The 24218-nt window shown below is 34.7% G+C and overlaps 1 protein-coding gene across 1 annotated transcript in view; it reads right to left on the reverse strand.

The window, feature by feature from the left end:
• Positions 1-13588: 13588 nt before the first annotated feature.
• LOC143921569 (B-cell receptor CD22-like) overlaps positions 13589-24218 on the reverse strand; it is a 520711-nt gene continuing 510081 nt past the window's right edge. The window contains exons 15-16 of the mRNA XM_077444921.1: positions 17531-17694; positions 13589-13779 (exon numbers count right to left, since the gene is read on the reverse strand). Coding sequence (XP_077301047.1) covers positions 13651-13779; positions 17531-17694 — 293 coding nt within the window. The 3' untranslated portion in view covers positions 13589-13650. The remainder of the gene's footprint in view (positions 13780-17530; positions 17695-24218) is intronic.

Below are 24218 nucleotides of genomic sequence, written 5' to 3' on the forward strand. Positions count from 1 at the left end.
ATGTGGGAACAAAGCGAATGCCACGAGGCAGATCTGACAAACCATTGAAATATCTTATGAAGTGTTAAATATATAATTGACAAAACTTCGCGAAAACCTTAGAGAAATATCCATTTTTTTTACAAATATTTAAAAGATGTGTTAGTATACAATTTCATTACGTATGAAAAGACTATTTAATTAACATTCAACATTTTAAGCTGTGTACATATATTATTATTACTAATAGCCTTTTGATATTTACTGCTGGATGAGTTTTCGAATCCTCCTAAATTATTCCTGTCTGTATTGGAGGAAGAATTGTTAACTATACTTCATATACTTTTGCTTGTAGTCCATCTTCTTCATAGATTATTCAACATTACTTTGTGTTAAGAGGGTAAGGGTTTATCCTACTTGTGTTTATATAACATAGCCGATTTAAAATGTTGAAGAAGATTCCGTTTACTTAGCTGTTACGACCAAAAGTTTCAATTGACATCTGTTTTTGGCCGTAATGTGTCTAAATTTACCCAACAAAAAATGAAATAACTTTGTTTCTCTCCCCTTTATGATTTTAGGATAGTTTAATGCAGGAGCAAAGGTTTGCGTTTTCATTTCAGAAAAAGGTTTGTTAAATATGAAAATTGGAGCATGCGCCGTAGATGGCTATCGTGCTGACATCTGGTATCGCCACCACGCAGACACGATCCCCGCTTATTCTCGCGAAACAACCGAAGCGTATTATAAATAGATGTCTATTTTAGGTGAACATTCTCCCCGACGCTAGATGGGAACGCGCATGTGATTTCTTTCGTTTCGTTTTAATTTATAGCGATATTCTCGCGTTCCGACTTATCGAGAAACGAATCATTTGCCAACGTAGAAACAAACATATCAGGGTAAACATTCGTATGAAAATGAATATATTATTATATATTCGCAAGTAAAACAAATATTATAATTTATTTGTTAAATCGTACTTTTAATTGACAAAATTTGGACGATTTTATTAAATAACTAGTGTTGTACCTGACAAAATATCATCGCATAGGTGTTGGCATATTAAGTTATTAAATAGAAAAAATTAAGAGATGTTTTTTTTTCAAATACCTTTTAAATATATTTAATTTATTGGTTATATTTAATTGTTTATTATAAAAAAAAAATGGTAAAAACTACCTACCTACCTACCCACAAATAAACAATATAACACACCAATAGAAAAAAAAATTGAATTAATTAAATAAATTTTCAATAGATGGCGGTAAATCCTCAGAGACTATGTGCCATTTATTAGCTTAGAGGAAACATTGGTAGCAAATAGTATGTATAGAAGTTTTTTCTTTTGTTATTATATTCGTACGTTTTGTTGGTATTGTTTCTATATGTATATGTTGAATCGAAACGGCTATTATAGTGCGGCGATCGTTATATTACACAGACACACAAACACACAGACACACAGAATAGCGATATTACATATATACGGTTTTTGAAATGAAAAATAAGAAAAGCTTGTAAAAACAGCGGAAGACAAAAGAAATATATGTGCACTTACAAAAGCAAGTAGAGATAACAATTTAATTTGCAAGAATTTCTTCGCGAGACAAGTTTTCTCTGAAAATTTCCCTGTTTCCCTAGTTTTCTTGATTGCGTTTTCAACGTGGTTTTGTTTCTTTAGGAACCACTGCATATCCTTCTTATCCTTTTCGTCTTGGTATTATACTAGTGTCTAAAATTAAATTTACTTTACGTAAATTTTAAATTAAAATGTCATTCTAATATATGCGAGTGCAGACCCTTGCTGTAGAAATGAATGAAACGGAAAAAACCGCAATTAATTCATAAAATGATAAAATATTTTGAGGAAATTTATATTTAACAAATTGTGTATAGGAAATAGGCATGTATGCATGTTTATTTTGATACAATACTAGGGTTGCCAAATTTCCAAAATCCGTCTCCATTTCAAACGATCAAACAAAGAAGAAATTAAAAAAATATCGAAGATTTTAATTAAATTATATCATATGTATGTAAATAAAATACACAAGAGAAGATATAAATAAGTCATAATTCGATACATCTACAGGAATTACGTTTTGATTTAAATACAATTATGTATTAAGGTTTTATTAAAATTATTTTTTCGATCTTTTGGCTTGTTTCTCTGTCCAATGAGATACCCGTTCCATCGTTAATGAAATATCCATACAATAAAAAAGATATCCGTTGAATGGGGGTATTACACTCGAAATTGATCGTAATTCTAGTAATGCGGAGTTCAAAACAGCCCGGAAATACTACTCATTATAATGATACTAACCTATTACACTATCAATACGGATCGCGATAGACGTGGATCGTGTGATAATGTTGATAGTGAAATATACCCTAATGCAGTAGTGTAGTGGGGCCGGAACGCGCCGGAGCGATGTATCACCACCTCATTTTCAAGCCAGAACGCGTTCCGTCATAAATTTCACGTTTTTAATATCAAAATAGTATTAAACTTTTAGGTGGAAGACATATTCCAATAGATTTATCTCCAATAGCTAAGTACTATAAAATCATTCATTGTAGTATCTCTGTATGTGCACGAGGGTTTAGTTCAGTGGCGGCTCGTCCATATGGGCTGCGGGGCTGCAGTCCTCCCAGTACAGTGTACAAATATATACATGCTATTTTCGTCTTCCGCGTGGGCTGCAGGGCTGCAGATTTTCCAGTATAGTACATATGCATGCTATACTGGAAATCACCGGTTCGGTTAATGAGCTAATACAGCCTGATCAATCTTTGCAGTCCCCCCACTCTGAATTCTCACGAGCCGCTACTGGTTTAGTTGCATGAATCATATTATAACTAACACTAGGTCTAGATTAGAAATAGAACACGTATCTAAATTATTGTTTATTAAATTTCACGGTGCTCCTCTTGAACAATGGAAACCAAAGGAATATGTCCAAAAATGGCTCAGAAGCCATAGATCAGCCATCGACAGATCAGACAAGGCGAACTCTGGATATAATTATAATTTTTTTTTAGAGATCGAGCGTTCCGGCACCTTCAAATTTAGCACTATACCACTGCCCAAATTATTTTATTTTATTTTATTGTCACAAATCAATACACACTCGCCATTACAGATTTGCTCCAATGCGACGGGTGTACGTTAACGAAATACACAATACATAAACAATCAGAAATCAGAAATACAGTAATACATACATATACAATCAGAATATATAGCATATAACAATTAATCAGAAATAATAATCATAGTGACAACTATGGATTATTTTTTTAGATTTTTTTGTATACAATTTTTATACATACAATAAATACGAAATTATAGAGATGTCTATAGATATCAGATTACTGTGTATAATTATTACAAATTATACACAGGCAGATTTTGTGACAACAGGATTAGATCTAATACCAATTTTCAGGAACCGTTTCAGCAATGATCAGATAAAATTGGCAAACTCTGATAGAGAAACGATCGATTTGGAGTCACAAAACCCCCAAATCTAACCAGCAGTGGCGAGGACTCGAACCTTTGACCTCAGTGATTCTAAATATATACGCTACCACTAAGCCAAACTGCTGGCTAGAAAGCCAAATACCCGTTCCAATACCCAAACACTCTTCCCATTAAAATAAATATTCGGGACACCTAGCAGCCCTGCGCAAAACCTAATTTATTACACCAAAGTTCAAAAGCAATTTTATGACTTTATTTCTATTTTCTCACGAATGACCGACGTTATGAGATTATTGTGTATATAGTATAAAATAGTTTACGACTGCAGACATTAAAAATTAAAAAATGCACCGTTTCATTTTTCAAGTATATGATCGTTGTAAAATCTAATTATGGCCAAAGCGGCGAGCGGCTTGCGGCATTTGACAGCTGTCAGTCGCGCGCACTTAACCTTAAAACTCATCCTTCTCGTGCCGTAAATCCCGTTTATTTCGATACTAAATTCACCAATTCGGATTCTAATTGAATTTCAGACACACGTAATAATGTAAACTATCGTAAGTTACGCCGACTACGTAATTACAGGTCGTGTCAACACCTGCAGGCACATACGCCACTCAGTTACGCTTCACTTGACAACAACACCGTTCCATACGCAAATGTATCAATACGAAACTTGAAATGATGTAAACTATGATGCTATTTAGAGATCATTTATCGTGTTCCGAGGGAGAGAAATCTATTTACATCGCGTAATATGTGCAACAGCAGACTCCAAGAACGATGCTTTTATATGTTTTTCAGGAAATATTCATTAAACAGAGCTGAGATCCAGATTATAACAGTAAACATATAGAATCATAGGAATTTTCATTTAATATACTGTAGTAATGAAGTAGGTAAGTATGATAGTGTAACGTGGGAACACGGGAGATGGTATTCGGTGCCACTTTAGTATGCGGTCTACCTTCACATATCTGTTTTAGTATGCGATCTACCTTCACGTTTTTATTTTAATATGCGGTCTCACTGTCTCAGTTATCGTGTGTGACAGTGAGACTTCAGTCTATTAATTATTCAATTATTATATTAATGTCAATTATTCATAATACCGACCCTAACAACCTAATCTTAAATTAATACGGCCAAACCTAACTTAACCTAACCTAACCTGACCTTGAAATAAATAGGTGTTGGCTGTTAAGAGGGCTGTACACCCGAAACCTTAATTTTGTTACCATTCCTTTCTTCGATATATATATTGAGTGTATGTATATATTGAGTGAATGCGACAATATATATCAATATATATATATTGAGTGAATGCGACAGTTGCGCTTCGACCAGATAAAACGTGTTTTAAATTGACAAAATCGAGGTTTCGTATTCTACTATTTTCTCCTCCAAAACTGGACCAATTTTTTAAAAAATTTCATCATCGGTATGAGAAAGATATTTTCTGTGCATTTATCGACGTATTTTTTTTAAAATCGACCGTTTAATAACTACGCTAGACTCTTTTCGTGGGTGTAAAAAAGAGGAGATTTTATAGATGTTTGGCGGCTCCTAGCTCATATAAAAAATAATTAATCAAAAAAATAAAACCATAGATACACCCCAATGGTGGATATCCATAGCATATTAAAAAATAATTTCTCTAGTGCCATAATTGAGGTAGGGAGAAGTATAGTACGTTTGTATGGACAAGGCGCCGCTGTCCAGCCCTCATAAGATATGTTTTTTTGTGAAAATATTGATGAAATAAAACTTAAAAAAAGATATCTTAGCAGCCAACACCTATTTACTTAAAGGTCAGTATAGGGTTGGCCCTATTCATTTAAGATTAGGTTGTTAGGGTCGGTATTTTCTTCGCTGCTGACGATATTTTGATAGAAATGCTTCGACAACATTTTGAGGCGGCAGGAAAAAACAAATTTATAATAAACGGGGCGTTGCTACGAAACAAATAAAAAAATAGTCGACTGAGATTCAAAGGTAGATCGCATGCTAAGGTAGACCGCATACTAAAGTAGCACCGAGTAGTCGCTGTGGATAATAGAGACCCCCGGATTAGGCCGAACGGTACTCAGTAAGTACCTGCTAGAATTCTCAGAATCCGGACGAGTGCGTGAGACTCACTTAAACCTGTACGTGCCTAGACAATAGATATGTACATAAACGGATCGGGGAAGCTGTGGTGAGGAATTTGTCCTTTATAAGGAGATACATACGCTATATCAATTTATTCTGCAGTGAGTGCTGGTTACGTTTGGATCTCTCGAATCATTAAATAAATGCTGTGAAGCGACTTTGGCCTTTTATTTGGATCCTGAACTCACACCTACACAATAATAGTTTATGGCTAGTAACTAGAATGTGTCTTCGCAATCTTACGGCTAAATATGTAAGGTAAAAGTATTTTGGAGGACTTATAAAGAGAAGGTTTTTTTTTATCCTGGAATATCGTTCTCATTTAATTAAGGAATATGATGGGTAGGATGTTGAAATAAATACAATAAAAAAACATTTAAACCAGTCCAGCAATTTATTAATTTTATTTACAATCATAAAATTACTCGTATTTAACACATAACAGCCAAATTGAGTTAATGTAAGTTGTTATTTTTATGTATTTATTTTTTTATATAAAAAAATTCATTCTTTTAAAATAAAACGTAGGTATTTTCGAAGTCTTTTTATTTATATTAAAGACGAAGATTTATGATAGAGAGATAGATAGAGAGAGAGAGAGAGAGACATTCATTACCGTTATTATCATCACAAATATATTTTTAAACAATTTATTTATAATAAAAACTGCATACAAACAAAAATTAGCTCACGGTACAAAAATTTGGCATGGCATTATTTTGTTCCATTAGACGAAACTGTGACACGACATCAATGTGACAATACATGTATGCTAGATGCTTAAATTATAAAAATAAATCGTCAATAATAGATTGCATTGCGGCGCTCATTTTGTTTAGTACTTTGTTACAAACCAATGAAGCGGCTAAGCAATGCTATCCGCATCATAGTTTTTAAAACAGGTGCCATTGACGAAAAACTGTTACAGCAACTGACTGGAATGTATGATAGGATGTAATGAAGTGACCCTTTCTTTATGGTGTCAAATATCGAGATCACAGGCGAAATTATTTAGTACAGAAATCCTATATTTGATTGCTTAACAATGTACTAGTGGCCTGTTGCACGCATTCGTGCACTTGATGATCACTGTCACAAAACTCTCAATCAACAAACTGCGCATGCGCATTGTCATACGCATGCGCGCTTAGTCTGGGTCGTACATACGTTATCATATATATAATAGCGCTATTCTGTCTGTCTCTGTGTGTGTGTGTGTGTGTGTGTGTGTGTGTGTGTGTGTCTGTGTAAGATAACGCTCGCCGTACTATAATAGTCGTTTCGATTCGACATATGTACATACATATGTACGTCATAGCTAAAACACTGCCAATAAAACGTATGAATATAATACGAATATAATAGCAGATCGAGAAAAAACTTGTATATACTGTTTGCTACTAATTTTTCCTTTAGGGAAATAGGTCTTTGTGAATTTAACGACATCTATTGAAAATTTATTTAATTAATTTTTATATTGTTTATATTTAGGTAGTTTTTACCATTTTTTTCACATTAAACAATTAATTATAAATATTAAATCAAATATATTTAAAAGGTATTTGAAAAAAATACGACCACTTGCGGATCAAACACAGGGCCGATACATTTCTTTTATTGTTTTTTTTTTAAATTAATAGCTTAATATGCCATAAACCATGCGATGATATTTCATCGGGCGCAACACTAGTATGTTGTAACACTTTTATAAGTTGAGAGTGTGTCGAGATCTGTTCAAGTGGAGACAGCACGGACGTGTCGAGACAATAGCCAATCGCTGAGGATGTGCTCTGTTGCTTGACTTTTAAAAACAAAGCTGGTTATGTTTACAGTTTGGCGTTTTTTTTTTGAGGATGATTCGTCTTAGTTCGATGACGAATCAAGGGAAAAGTCTTAAGTAGGATTCAGAGAGCAGATATGGTTCCGTAACTGGTTTACGTAATCGACGCTTTAATTAATACGACTGTTTAAATTTATAGCGACACACTTCCGCCGGAAGTCTAGCAGCCTAGCAATGCGCGCGCGGGAAACTCCCAAACCGGAAATGGCAGACACGCTGGAGAGGGGAGGAGATGGTGAGATGGGGTGGGAAAAGCATCCCGATTTTCCGACGAGGTTCGTTTTATAATTCAACCGCGCTTTCACCTACACTTAAACCTCCGAACGAGCACTCAAACAAGAAATGTCACGAATGTATACACAGAAGATTTTCAAAACATAACCTTCAAAATATGGATTTTAAATCAGTTATTGGTGATCAAGATATGGGTAGGCAGGTATAATATACCCTTGAAATCTTAATGTATGTCAAAATTGTGAATTGTTTTGGAGCAAATTGATGTACAAAGGAAGTGAGTTTCATTTGATGAATTCCACGTGCATGCATACTCTCTGCACTATGTGATTACACCTCGTACGTATGCATGAAATATTAAGGCTCTTGTTTTACGGCGAGTGCATGATGAAGACATCAATCTTGCGCGTTGATATTAATTGCGTTGAGTTTGCGTTTTAAAGAGGAGAATAAATTTCGTCCATTATGGTGAAGTTGTGGAGGAGGGGTGGGGTCGGTTTCCCGCCGCCTTCTCTTCTTCCTCCACCTGGGAAATTCGCGAGAGCTCTTCCGGATGAAAAACTAAGGTGGAAAATTGTCTCTGGAGTATAGACAGCGAGAGCGGCAGCTCGCGAACGTCTCGGATGAAAGAAGGCAATTGTTTCAGTTTCATTTTTCAACTGTTTCAAATTGTCGGATTCCCTCCCTCACCTCCGTTTTCAATTGGAAAATTCCCCAAGAAAGGTGTAACAATCATATATCGTACAGGTATTGTGAAACATCACCAATAAATGCTACACATCAACGAAAAGATCAAATTCAGCCAATCGTTTATTTGAATAGTATCAATTTTTCAAACTTAATCTTTGAAGACCCAAGAGCATTCACATCCAAACACTCGAAAAGTGTTTACTTTTGAATGATTTTCAGCTTCTTGAATGTGGATATACTGGTCAGACGTCCTTCTTTGATCTACATACAAACATATATAGTCCTGATGATCGTGACGATGGAGAAGTTTTCTGCCTGATCGGTTGTTTTCATTTATCTATATTCATAGATTTGGTAAACACAGAGGGCTGTCACTAAGGTCCAGCAAGGTGGGAACTATGATTCCACTTCTTCCTTCCACACCAGCTTTTCCAGGTTTCTTCTCCTCTTAGTGCTATGTTACCGAAAAACTGTGGAATGCATCTCAGGAAAATCTATTCTTAATCTTGATCTCCTCAAGTATGGATACATATGTGTATCACTATTGACGTATATTTTTCAAAAGCTTTCTGCCTGATCAGCTGTTTTCTGCCAGATCAGCTGTTTTCTATCTGATCAGTTGTTTTCTGTTTGATCAAGATCCAGTGTATCGAGGATCTATCTCTTCCTCTACATCACCGACTACAACCCACTTTTCCAGGTTTTCCTCGACTCTTAGTGCTGTGTTACCGAAAAACTACAGAATGCCTCTCAGGCAGATCTGTTCTTCATTTTGATATCCTCAAAAATGGAGACATTAGCAGCATGTCAGTCTATGGAATCTATGTACATACATATGTATATCACTATTGACGTATAGTTTTCAAAAGTATTATGCTTGATCAAGATCCAGCTTATCGAGGAACTATCTCTTCCTCTTCTTCCCTCCACTACAATCCAATTTTCCAGGCTTTCCTCGACTCTTAGTGCTATGTGACCGAAAAACTAGAGAATGAGTCTGAAGCAGATATATTCTTAATCTTGATCTCTTCAAAAATGGACACATTTGTAGCATTTCGGTTCATGGGTTTGACCATTGATTTATATTTTTGGTGTATTATATTTGACACATCGAAGTGGTGAATGGTTTTTCGTTTGGGCCAGGCTATAGGTATTTGAAAGTATTATCAAAATCTAGATTGTCCTCTCTAGCTATTTAGAGTCTGTTTTATGCATTGTTCCATTTATTTTTGGATCTAGAAGATAATAAAAAAATACAGGAGTATCTTTCTTTCAGCACCTATGTATATACTTTTACATGAAAGATGTACTGCTATTTTTAGACCTTTTTCAATTAAAAATGTATTAGACTAATCATTTATTTTATATTTTCTTGATAATCTCCAATGAAACATTATGTGCACTATTTGAAGTGACTTCATTTCATCAAATTATTTGAATTAAATATATTGGCCAACTTAGAGCACTAGTCCTATCTTATGGAAAACAGTGATTGGAATCACATCTGATAAATATATTTGATTAAACATGAGTTGCCACCATTTGTCAAATAGTCACCTTCGGAGAATTAGTACCTTATTGTGCTTCAAGGCTACCGATAATCTATTTATTTGTAGTGGTGGGTTTGTAATTTCTTGAAGGTATAATACATATTAGGGTATGGAATGTACCAAAATTAATCAACCAATTGAAACAACTTATAAATTAACGTTTCGATGTACATAGAGCTCGGCCAAAGTTCTCAATGTGCTTTCAACTTGCACGAAGCATTATCCATAGTTTGAAATTGTTGTTTAACATATGTTTATATGTAGAATGCAATTGATAGAGCATTACACTGCCCCAGAATACAAAGCAATGTTTATTATAATAGAAGAACTCGCGGAATGTCTGTTGATTTACATATGTATATCGGACGGAACATATCGAAAGGTTTAATTCGAAATAGCCTACGCGAATATTTCGCATACTCGAAGCCCGAATTCCCGAAGAGTGAGGAGATGAAATTTCGATCTACTAAACTACGTTTTGATAAAATCATTTTTTTATACAGAGACATGTATTCATTTGAATGTTACGCAATATATTATATATTATATGCAACGATCAAAGCAACCGCTGTAATGTGGTCTTACACATAAACAATTCGGAAATGTTATGGACCTTAGCCAAAAATTTACAACCATCACAATTGCGTTATTTCAAGGTTGAACAAATTCAGAAATAAATGATGAAAAGTCGATCGATCGAATAAACAATATACGTAGTACGAGTCAAAGCGTATTTTAATAATTGTATGGGTACAAATTGGCGTGGCTCTCATATACAAATGTATTATAATCTTTTCTACCCAAGATATTAAAGTTAGGAGAATAATTTTACAGCAAATTATAGTACATACTATGCACTTTTGGTTGTAATTATTATTTTATTTCAATTTGTAATTTGATCAATTAAAAAAATAAAGTATACAAATGTATACAAGCACAGCTCAAGCCGGCAACTGTTCATAAAGAGCAGTACTAATAAAAAAAACTAATTTTTTTAAAAACGTATCTCTTCTATAATTTGTATATAAGAGTATTATTTAAAATACCAATAATTTTATTTCACTACCGCCATCTATGTTTAAAACTAAAAACTGGATAGACGTCAGTCACTTTTCAGACATTCTAATTTCAAACGCGTCTTACACGATATTTTTGCACCATCGTAATAGCGGAGGATCCATTTGATTATATTGATGACCAAAATGAGCAATATGGCAAAGTATGAAAACGATCGGATAAGAGGCAAACTTTTTTCTGAATTGTAATCGTAAGTGAAACGTAAAGGAGGTATGTCAAAATTATAATTTAATATATTCTATATTAACACATTCATATGCTCCGTAATGTGTAAGTGATGTATTCGAAACAGCAGCAACCAACACGATGTATTCATATTACATATATATCAGTACATATGTACATATATATATATGTCATCGAAACGACTATTGTGAAAATATTCACTCATAACGTAACGTCATAGTAGCGAGTGCACCTATACTAGCGAAAGTGTTGCCAGTGCGTATGCATATTTACGAAAACGTCATATTGTGACAATATTGACTTGACAAGACGACGCAAGCAATATTGCACCGTATTATCACGCTCTGTAATGTATATGTGAGCCGATTTTGCCTTGCACTCGTCCAAAACAAGCATGAACGTGCCGAAAACGAGTGGTACTGTATAGCACGAAAATAACTAGTCTCATCCGCGCAGTTCTGTGCAGTGTTGCGTCGAGCTGTTGATGTACAGCGCTGGATAGTATAAACGGACCCTTAAGTGGTGTTTAATTTGATTATTTTTAGTGCATAATGTTGAAGATCTTCCAAGGAATATATTAAGCTTATAAAAAATATCTTGAAGTAGCTTGTAACTGATTTTAATTATGTTTTATATCATGTGCTTAAAACAAGTCCCATTTATTTGTTTGAATCATTTTTAACACATTTTTTTTGTGATTATAATATAAGCTATTGTAATAATATAAACTGGATTGTGTATGCATTTGATTTTCATTTAAACAAGTTCAATTTCATTTAAAAATAAATATTTTGAAAAGAGGCTGTGCCACTTTTAATACAGATAGTATTTGTATTTAAGAATATGTAGATCTATTGCCAGTTTTTTTTATGATTGAAATTATTACTCATATTGTATTGTCACATTGTAAGTATATTTTTATGTAAATAAAAAATAAAAAACAATTATATATTAATAATAAATATTATTACATACGAGTCCAAACTCTGCTCTGCTCTGCTTTGTTTTTTTTTTGAGAACATATATGAATTTTTAATTTATTTATATAATATTTTTAATTCACTCACATAGCCGTCTCTCATTTTGATCATATTATTTATTTTTTCCTAGATAGTTCGTATATAAAAATTTACAAATTACACTACTTAACATTAACAATATAAAGATTTCTCCACCACTATACGTACATACAATATGATATTTACATTACAATAATATATGTAATAGGAAGAAGTTACACGTAAACACTTTTATGTACTTTCCATCGAGTCATATGCTTTATTCCTATTTACATTTATTAATTTATTTATATATCACTTTACATGTTCGTTTGCGTTTCACAAATAAATATGGGAATAATAATTACGCTTTGATTTACACGTTGAATGTTTCGTTGAACGTTTTCATCGAATCTATGTAGGCCGTGTGTATTTTTTTTAACGGTTCAGTTTGCAAAATAAACAGCGCACAATTTATCACTATGGAATATTTATGTATGTATTTTTAGCCTTTTATTGTATGTATAATAGTATCATTCGACGTAAATGAAAGTGCATCGTCTGATTTTGATAATACATAAGTAAAAAAAATGCATTATTTCAATATAGCATATGTATATGAACTTGAAAAGCAACAGATTGTAATACAAAATTTCATATTAAAATCTGCAACTTTATACAATAAGAGTACAATTACTGAAAATAAGTTTCTAACGAATAGACATTAATTCATATTTATCGCTTAATACATTAATTTTTTTGTAATTAGTCTGCAATGTAATATATCAATGCAACATATGACCGTTTTTTTGCATCTTAAAAATACGCAATTAATTTGAATATAATTTCCTGTGAGTATTACTATTTGTTATTGAATGATTGCATAAGTTCAGTGCAATCATCCAATATTTCCAATCATCAATTCATTTTATGTAAATGTCAATTAAATGGCGAATGTTACAAGCTAAGTTACAGGCTGTAATTATACTCGTCCAAATCTTAAATAATTTAAAGTAACGTGTAAAAGCTTTTCAATTTACGTAGACACATACATATATACGAATATATGAATAGTTACATCGATGAAAATGATAAGAGTGAATTATAAAACTTATTTTTCAGTATAAAAATAAGCGATTGTCAGTGGATGACGCAGTATACAATGTAATTGTGTTACAGTATAGGCCTGTAGAGTTTATGTATGTAATAGGTATTATAAATCCAAACGCGCAATTGATTTCATTGTCGATTTTAACAGGTAATTTGGTCTTATCGTTTATGATACAAATATAATATTTTATTATACATTATGTGGATATATATTATTTATATATGGAATCACGTTTACATTTAGTAATATTTATTATTTTATCTTTTTTTTTTTTGTTTGTTTAGCTAACCCTTAGAAATTGTCTTTTGAATTAAATATTTTATTTATGATGTATTATCGTCGGCCTAAACACAACTTTCTGGTCCTGGTATCGTGTTGGTGATGATGTGGTCTCTCCGACGTGGGGGCCTCCCGAGGGTCGCAGCCCCTGACAGGCCGACTGCGCCCCCCGACGCTGTACTCTGCGGTGACATCTGGGAAAATACACGCACATTTAGTAATATATTCATTGAAATCTATTCAAATAGGATCAAATATTTAATTTTTATGTATATATAATAGAATATTTTCAAAATATTTTAGTGTAATGTTTTTGGTTTAGGAAAAACTCATATAAAGTTTATGTTAAATGTATTTTAGGATTCAAGTTTCATGCGATAAAAAAAAATTTCCCGCTAAAACTTTTTTCATATTATTTAATTTATTTATTTTGTCAGGAAAGTTTACAGTTTTATGGGATTTAAAAATTCATAAAAAAAAATAATTATTAGAAGATAAATTATTTAAGAAATTTTCGCATATAGGTGAAAGAAAAATTTAAGCGTTAAAAAAATAAAAAATAACAATAAAATAGTAGCAATGATAGTGGTAAGATAATAATATTAATAATTATAGATTATAGTGATAACAACAATAAAATAATAATAATAATTATATTCAAGTTAAGCAAATAAGTAACAAATTAAGTAAGATAATTAGAAAAAACACAAAAAAAAAAAATAATTTTGACTCGGTTTAATTTTGACTCACTTCTATCGAACCTTTTTTCTTTAAATTTCTACAATACAATCAAAATGTAAACCAGTGAACCTGCGTGAACCGGAAAAAGTTGTGTGCGCGCATTACACGCTCGTCAATCTAACCCGTTCACCCGTTCGAAATGATGAATGAACGTGTGTGAGTGTGTGTCTTCGTGGATTTATGTATGTGTGTACGCTCCCGCGCATGTTTAGGCGCATCTGACGTTGACGTCACCCGTCGCTCGGCCTGACATTCTCGGCTCGGCACTCAATATTAAGAGTTAGTTGTTGGTTTACGCGTCCGCCACATACCCTCAAACATACATACATCCGTTTTATTATATACTAAAAAATATTTTCCAAAACAACCAGTAGGTGTCGCCATTGCGATGCAGTAGGCTAAAGTGTTTCGTTTCACAACCGGTCTAGACTAATTCAAAGGTTGAAATGTACATATTATACGTACATATATGAATGTATTTCCCAGACAAACCATCAATGGTAATTCTGCCCAGCGAGTTCAATACAAACGACCATTGTAACGCTTTTCCTCGAACCGGGGAAAATCCTCAAACACACCGGACACCAAACCGGTCGTCATAGCGCAATACATACAATATATTTGTCATACACGCTTATATAATTAATTTGGAACATTTTGCGGCCAAGTCGTACGTGTGCAGGCCTCTGCGAGTCCCTTATCGGCATCTCCAGATAATGGTCCTATTCATTGTTCCCGAATATCGCGAACGTGCCCTCCTTGCAAACTACACACCACCCCCTACAACCCCCCTCCTCTGACAACCCCATCCGCAATTTCTGAGTTTCTTGACACCACAGTATGGGGGACGGAGGGGGTAGATCCAGAATCGTGAATATAGTTAAAGCACGCTCGGAATAGCAAACCGATGGTTATTCGGTGCCCGTTTACTCGCAATTATCACTGCATAGAGAGCCCCCATTAGGGACGGTCCTGGATAGGGATGCGAGAGGGGAGGATGGGGGGGGGGGGGGCGTTCGAGACAGGTGGAGCTATTATATGTACATATGTATGCATATCGTACGTTTGAATTTCCGTTTGATAGACAGGCGTTAAGCGATCGGATCGTTGCGCCGTTGAGGCAAATTAAGCGAAATTAATTATTTCTATATGGAAATTTCAGTTCAAAGTTCAAAGTTAATGCGGTTCAGCGTTGATGATGCGTAAAGGAATCGATATGAGTGCTGGGCGTCGCTCGGAATTGATTAATTTTGCGAGAAACGGTCGGCGAATGCAAATGAATGTTCACTCAAAAGTGCGATACGGGACGTGCTTCTGGTGTCCAGCTATGCTTTAACTCTTTCCCCACGGGTGACCGCTATAGACGTCATGCGTAAAATGCCATGAGCGCAAATGGCGTAACTCACTGTGTAAACAAAATAGTTCAGGCGTGATTCGCTATTAAAAAAAATACTTCCGGTGTCAATTGACATATTTGGTCACTTAATATTAAAATATACATACCTATTACATGTATAGTTATGGTCAAAAACTCGATTTACAAATTCAAGGCAAAGATTTAAAACGTAAATTGATGCAACTGGAGTATGGAATCGGAAGAATCATTGAAAATATAGTAAACTCTGTAAAATATACAGTTGTCTGGTTTGAGTTTGTTTATAAATTTTGAAATTTTATGTATTTCTAAATTTTAGAACAAGATAAAACTACCATTTTTATTCAAAACTAGTGTTGTGCCTGTTGATTTCAACGGGTGGCTTCGAAAAGGGATTGATACACGAATTCAAGTAAAGTTATAAGTTATATACATACTATGTATAAATATGTAAAGTGTAAGGTAATTTATAAGCGCGCGCGCGTAATAAAACGCTCCCCGTTCGTCCACGTCGAAATGATGAATGAATGTGTGTGGTGTGTCTTCGTGCATGTGTGTATGTGTGTAACGCTCCCGCTTATTTGACGCTGATGCCACCCGTTTCAACTTAGGCGCTCAATATCAGGAGCACATGTCAGACGCTCTACACCCCTCCACTTCCCCACTGCCCCGGTTCCCTGCGTCTCGACAGGATCGGTTGTCACGCCACATTCCTATGCATAACATGTGTTCTAAAATTTGATTTTTTGGAATCCCCATACTTGTCAATGCACCACACATACAAACATCGAGTCCGTTTTTATATATAATATTATACTAGTGTTATGCCCGTTGATTTCAATGGGTGCTTTCGGAAAGGAATTGATACAAGAATTAAAATAAAGTTATATGTTGTAATATAAATATTTAGTAAGGTAATATAATACTAATTGTAATAAAAAGTGTGTGTGTGTTTCACCCGTGACTCGGCCCAACGTCGCACATGCCTGTCGTAAAATGACGCTTCACACCCCCCTTCCGACTTCCCCGCTACCACGTTACCCCGCGTCTCGAATACTTTGCTCTGATTGGGTGTGTGTCCACGCGTCTGCCACACATAAAGTCACATATCCTCATCGGTCGCGTCTCTTTTTATATATTATTCTAATTATATGTCCGTTTTAATAAGTTATAGGTATGTGGGATGAGTCTAATGCCAAACAGGCGTGGAAAAAGTACAGATAATGTATTATGTATATATGTATATGGATCACACCTGTTAAAATATCCAAAAGCATATCGGGTTAACAACCTAGCCTAGTCTATTTATGACATGCCTGAAGCGTCTATCAATTACTACACGTTTTTTTAATATCGTCCATTTTTCAATCTGATGAAGCGATAAATTTAATTAAAATTTTATCAAATTCGTAATGTATTGAGTGGACTCATTGAATACAATCACAATTATGTATTTTTCTGCGATACATTGAGAATTGTGATGAGACAAAATAGGGTGATTTATTTTGGTCCACCCGTAATGCGGAATGCACCGTATTATGTCGGGGCCGTATCGTTCGTGTTGCACGTGAACGAGATTAAATTAACGATTACGTGTAATCAAAATGTTATTATTTCAGTTGGTTTTCTGACAACGAACGTTGAAGATACCCTTTAATTCGAAATGATACACAATCGCTTTCATGTCATGTCCGCAAATTGAAAGCGCATTCGAAATCGCATCACGCAAAGCTCGCGTTTCGTACGACTGCGAGAGCGTCTTCCGGGTAATTTTCCCCGGTTAAATATAGACATAGGTAAGTAAGTTAAATACATATTTGAATACTTACGAAAGATGTCGGCAGGTCGGGCCTGTGCCTCGTGTTGTCTAAATGTGCTAAATCTCTCGCCGAAAAGAGTGCATCGGGCCTGGCAGCCGGTTGAGTGCCCAAAACCGGCGAATCCGACCGTAGATTTCCGGAATCGTCGTCGCAATCATTCGAAATTTCTAATTCTGAAAATGAAAGGATGTACGAATTATTAAATGTATTTCGTGGTATGAAATTTTCAGCCTATTTTAATATTAAAGAAGATTTTGCGTCAATCAAAAATCTTGATATTTCATTAGATTGAGGTCGAAAATAATAAAAAAACGCGAACAAAAGAAGGCTTACAAGGGTTCTTTTTTGTTTTACAATTTAAAAAAGATCCCTTTTCGTGTTATCTTTCAGCGATGTTCTTTCATCTAACTGTTTGAGAGATTTTTAAGGGCGTTCAGGGTTGTGACCGAAATGTTCTACAGCTTTTTTTTCCATGGGATGAGAAGTCATCAAGGGGTCGTTAAGTGTGTCGACGAAGGAATAATATTTTTTTAACATTCAATTCGATTTATAAGCGTCAGCATATTTGGGTAATTATTTATACTTTATCCGTATATTTGGATCCCTTTATCTTTCAGTAACCATTTTCATAAAACTTATCTACATTCCTATTTGCTAAAAGCATGTATAAAATAAAAATGAAAACGTCCACAGACCCAATGACTTTCCAAATTTAAAATCACAAAAAAACTTTTATTATTAAAAATATTTTTATTTATTTATTTTACATAGATATATACCAGGAAGGATTGCCAGGAAGACCCCAATGCGACTTCCTAGAGAATTAATTACAAACAATGCAGCATTTTTATTACATAAACCATTGTATTTCGAGAGGCTGAAATTAACAATTAAATTGAAATTTTAAGAGGCGATACATTGAGTACATTGGACACATCTTACCTGGATTAGGTAAGTATACCTATTACAAAAAACTGTCACATAGCCCTATATGCAGTTGATACCGCTTGCTTCACAAGTAGCAAAAAACCAGACACTATTCTTAAAAATCTGGAATTTGCAATTAAAACAATGACTGAACACTTCACTAAGTGGAAAATTCAAATTAATCAAACCAAAACAGACGGCATATTCTTTAGTGTTAGAAAGCATAAGCCAAGTTCAGATCTGAAAATCCCCTCTGGGGAAAGTCTGAAATGGCAGTCAGTAATAAAATATTTAGGAGTAACGTTCGATAAAAGAATGAGATGGGCACCTCACATTGAGGGAGCGAAATGCAAGGCGATGCGGGGTATATCCTCAATATATCCAATATTTAATCGCCATAGTTCTTTATCAACTCAAAATAAAATAAAATTATATCGCGCGCTCATATTACCATGATTAACCTTTGCTTCATCTGTATGGAATATCGCCTCGAATACTAACCTTTCCAAGCTCCAAGTAATACAAAATAAATCCCCAAAAAATAATTTATAATACACCCATATATACTAACTTGAAAAAACTGCATGCCATATACGAGTATAATATTCCGTTTATTACAGACATTACTAACAAACTAACCAGTAGATTCAACGACAGAATCACTAATAACCATACTAACACACTTGTGAAGAGTCTCGGCGATTACAACAAAATGTCTATACCCTTCAGGTATAAACACAGATTACCTAAACACAATCTGCTTTAGGTCATCGACTTCTTTAGAGAGTCTTTAATTAATATTATGTATTATATGTATTATGAGCATTTATAAGAATTGTAAATAGGTTTTTGAGCTCTTTTTCCTATTATGCTGTACATTAACATTAGAATAATATAATACTATCATTACTAACCAAATTAAATTAAATTGTAAAATAGAAAATGATCAGTAGATCAGTAGCTATTAAAATAGATTGTATTGTGAACATAATTTCGTAATAATAAAAAGCATTTAAAAATCAAAATCAAAACCCGGATTAGGGCTAAACAAGTTTCATCAATAAAGGTGATAAAAAAAATACGAGAATTGTTCTTTGTATAAGATTGAAAAGTTTTATACATTTAGTTGAATGATTGTCAACGAGAAATGCCCGAGTACGTACATATGATACGCAGATGTTAGACAGGGCTAATTATAAATCATAAGGAGGTATAATTCGCGAGGGCCACAGCGTGGGCTATAAAAGGCCATAAAGTTGTTTAAACTTTCGCAAGCGAAAGGCGTCACAAAGCGAGTGCCGAGATTTATTTTAATTTGCGTCTCGTCCCTCTCGTTAACCTCTTCGCGGCCGTTATGGCGACGGGATGGGAAAAAGCCAAAAAGCCGGAGAGGAAAAGATAAAGAAAAAGTGTCCAGTTTCGTCGACGGAGTTTCTCCCTCTCGTACAACGGAACAAGTGGAAACAAAATTTGGTACGTCGTACAAAACGCACAACATTTAAAACGGGAGACTTGCGAATTGAACAGTATCCTTCCGCTTGGAGAAGACGAAGAAGAAGAAGTGGCCCGCTTTGTGAATTTGGGTCTACTCTTTCATTGTGCTCAGCTCGTAGCTTGTTCCTGAAATGCGGTTTATTGTGTGTGGGTACCAGGGTCGGTTTAGTACGTTTTGCATCACTCCCGCTGCCTCCTTTTATCATTTATTAAGAAGGGACGATCATAGTTTGCTGTGATGTCTTGGGGCTGTGTAATTCTTAACGTATAAATATTTGAGTAAGTGTGGGTAACACAAGAATGATTAAACGTTAGAAATCCAAGCTATAAATTGCAATAAAATGCGCAATAGTAGGTAAATATTATGTCACTTATCATAATTATTATGGCCTGTTATTTTCTGCTGGTTCTTGGCCTGCTGGTGTTCATTTTGGTAGATTTAAAGATTGGGGAATGAGCATTAAGAATATAAAATCGAATACTAATACTACTTCTATGTCTGCCACTGACGTTGTTTCATCATTAGAGCTGCGCCCAAGTATTTCATTTGCTGATGTTTGTACGGGAGCTGCTAGATGTTTGAAGCCTGATATTAAAACTACGTCTGCAAGTATAAGTGAATCTTCTATGGAAACGGTCGCAGTGACGTCGATGTTTGCCTCTTCTCCTACATCTGACTGCTCAAATGGTCCTGATAGTCGTGATTCTGTTGTGACTGTGTTGGCCTCTTCTTCTGCTTCCTCTTCCGTTTCGTCTCCATTGGCTCAACCTCCGTTGGCTCAATCAAAACTGCCATTTCTTGTCTCAAAGAAAGTCGCGCGCCAAACTGGGAGACCGAAAATTGGTAATTTATTACCAAAATGCACGAGGTCTCAGGACAAAGCTGGCTGCGTTTAATTTAGCCGTTGTGATGATATGGTAGCACTAACGGAAACATGGTTGACTTCATCATTTTTTGATGCTGAACTTTTTGATTCTTCCTGGAGGCTGCATCGTCGCGATAGAGTAGATCGACGTGGTGGTGGTGTATTATTTGCTTGTCGTGATTGGTTTCGGTCAGTCCGGATGACAAATTTTGAAACTCTATCTGGTGAGGACTTATGGAATTCATAACTTGAAAATCATAATCGAGAAAGAATATTACGTAATACAAAAACCTTGTAAACATAGAATGAATTCAAGACGATAAACGATATATAATAATAATAATTATTATTTTTAGTTGTTTGTGTATATATATGTTTTGTTTTTGTTATGTCTAATTTATTATTTTGTTTCTTGTCTTTTCTGTTATATTTTTGACCATTGTGGCGCATTAGGAATTCCTGTAATGCTACAATGGTCCAAACTTTAAATAAATAAATAATTGTGTTGAGTAGCATAGCTCGGTTGTTAGGCTTCTGATTAGCGTTGTGAGGTGCCAGGTTTGATCCCAGGGCCGGGCCTCGAGTTTGCCAATTTTCTCTGGTGGTTAGACCTGGATTTATGACTCCAGGTTGATCGTTTCTTATCAGAGTTTGCCAATTTTCTCTGATTTCATTGTTGAAACGATTCCCGGTAAAAATTGGCCAAAAATCCTTCCTATATATATACAATATGTCACCAATAATTTGTGTTTGATTAATGTGCAATAAATAAGTTTGTGTACGATTTGATAGATGTCTCATTGATTTGCGAGTTTTTCAGTGTCTCGTAATTCAGTTATTTATGTATATAATGAAAAAAGCTGCAATATTTGTAATTAGCCAGGAAGGTGCATTGGGGTTGCCTGTAATGCCTTCCTGGTATGTGTTATCATAAAAAAAATATATATATAAAAAAAACAAACTGCATAAAAAAATAATGATTAAATGTATGTTTTGTTTAAAAAAAATCGGATGTTACCAACCAATAACTTTATCTATGTATTTGAGGAATATAATAAGGTCACAAAACAAAATTCTATATTGAATCGTATAGACACATTCACACATACCGGCAGCATTATGAAATACTAATAGCTATGACAGCATTTTCGATACAAATTGAGCGCAAATGTATGGAAACTTGCACAAGACATAAGTTCTACTTCCGGTCGTCAGATTTTGTTCAATTTTTTTATTAATTAAAATCACTATCAGTATTATACACAGTAAATATCAAGAAGATTAAAATAATTTAAAAGGTCGGTTTAGTTATCAATATCAGTGGAAATGACGTCCGCCATTACCATGGTGAAAAATAATCGTGATAGACACGTTTGAAAATATTGCATCTTCCTTCACGGTGACGTCTATCGTTGACAGTGACGTCTATCGTCCACACTGTCCCATTTGTCCATACTGTTCTGATCGTTTTTTTAACTTTTCGCCCCCTTCTCGCTATGGCAGATTGAGCACTTTGCCATACTCATAATCAAAGATTACAGGGAGAATTGGTGATCTCTTAATTAGGATTTTTATATATTGTCTTATCTTACAGTGATACTGATATCCGTCCATATTTCACTCCCTTCATAGGGATACTATATTTTATCATTTTTTTTTAATGTTACAAATCAATATACACTCGTCATTACATATCGCTCCAATGCAACAGGTGTACGTTAACGAAATACAGAATGCATAAACAATCAGAAATCAGACATACAGTAATACATATACAATCAGAATATATAGCATATAACAATTAATCAGAAATAATTATCATAGAGACATACATGGATTATTTTTTAGATTTTTTTGTGTACCATTTTTATACATATAATAAATACGAAATTATAGAGATGTCTATAGAGATATCTATAGATTTCAGATTACTGTGCATAATTATTATAAATTATACACAGGCAGATTTTTGTGACAACAGGAATAGATCTAATACCAATTTTCAGGAACCGTTTCAGCAATGATCAGATAAAAACTCTGATAGAGAAACGATCGATTTGGAGTCACAAAACCCCCAAATCTAACCAGCAGATTTGGTGAGGACTCGAACCTTTGACCTCAGTGGTGCTAAATATATACGCTACCATTAAGCCAAACTGCTGGCTTTTTTGAATGATTTTTTTTTAATGTATATGTACCTACATATACTAACTACACTTTCAAATAATTATATTAATGAAAAAAAAACATACGAGACGCATTTTGATCTCAGTTCATCTATATTTAAAGCAGTCAAATTCATACAGTCGGTTTGACGGCAGAGTACACACCCTCGACACTCGACAGTGCGACGACGAAATTTGAATTACACATATAAAATTGAACACGGCAGGTGTGTACGTATCCACATTTCCCTCGGCGTATAGAATGGACCGCAAACGAGCGTCGAACGTTCAATTAAAGGGCTGTGCATCGCTGGCTACAAACGGGTTCACAGTTCAGGCATTCGCCAAAGGGCGCGAAAGCAGTGCACTGTGGCGCTAAAATCGCTCGGTTAATTTGTGTCGCTGTCAAAACGACGAGATATTTACTGGAAGGGGGCGCTAGTTATGCCCGTATTGTTCGTTTCGGTAAGAGGCATGCATGCGACTCCTTTGGCGGTTAAAAGATGAAAGGGCTCAGAAGTGAACTGGGGTGAATTTTGTCCCGCCGTCATAAGGGAGGAATAGTTCAATTTTTGGGCGAGAATTCACTTTTACCACGACAGATGGTGAATTGTATTCTATTACTATTAAAGAGATAGTGTTCACGAATAATAAGCAAGCCCAATGCACTAAAAAAAAGTATGAAACGCTGTATGCTGGACTTAGGGCGGTTTCAGACTAGCGTATTTTTCTGCGCGTATATCGTCGTTTCGGCATACGCGCTTACACGCGCGCTACATTTCGCGCTTCAAAAAACCGGACTCGCGTACACGGGCTTATTCCAGCGTGTTCGCTCCAACCGGTAGTGGTGATTTAGTATCAACATGGATAATACGAGCTTATAAGCGCGTCTACGCTCGTACGAGTTGCGCGTATGGAAAACGACGCGCCTATACGCGCCTACATGCACTTCAAAAAACGAGATTATACGCGCGTATAAAACGCTAGTCTGAAACTGCCCTCAACGAGAAGAGATAGGAAACGGAATGCGTGGGTGAGAAGTATGACAAGAGTAGTGGATATACATATGTACATAGTGGAGATAGTGAACAGATTGAAATATCATCAATCTAATATATTTATTTATTTTATTTATTATTTATTTATTTACATATACATATACCAGGAAAGCCTTACAGGTACCAATGCGCCTTCCTGGCCAATTACAAATACAAATGCAGCATTTTTATTACAAGTCGTTGAATT

The sequence above is a fragment of the Arctopsyche grandis genome, chromosome 13 (genome assembly GCF_051622035.1).
Source record: "Arctopsyche grandis isolate Sample6627 chromosome 13, ASM5162203v2, whole genome shotgun sequence".
Taxonomy (NCBI): Eukaryota; Metazoa; Arthropoda; class Insecta; order Trichoptera; family Hydropsychidae; genus Arctopsyche; species Arctopsyche grandis.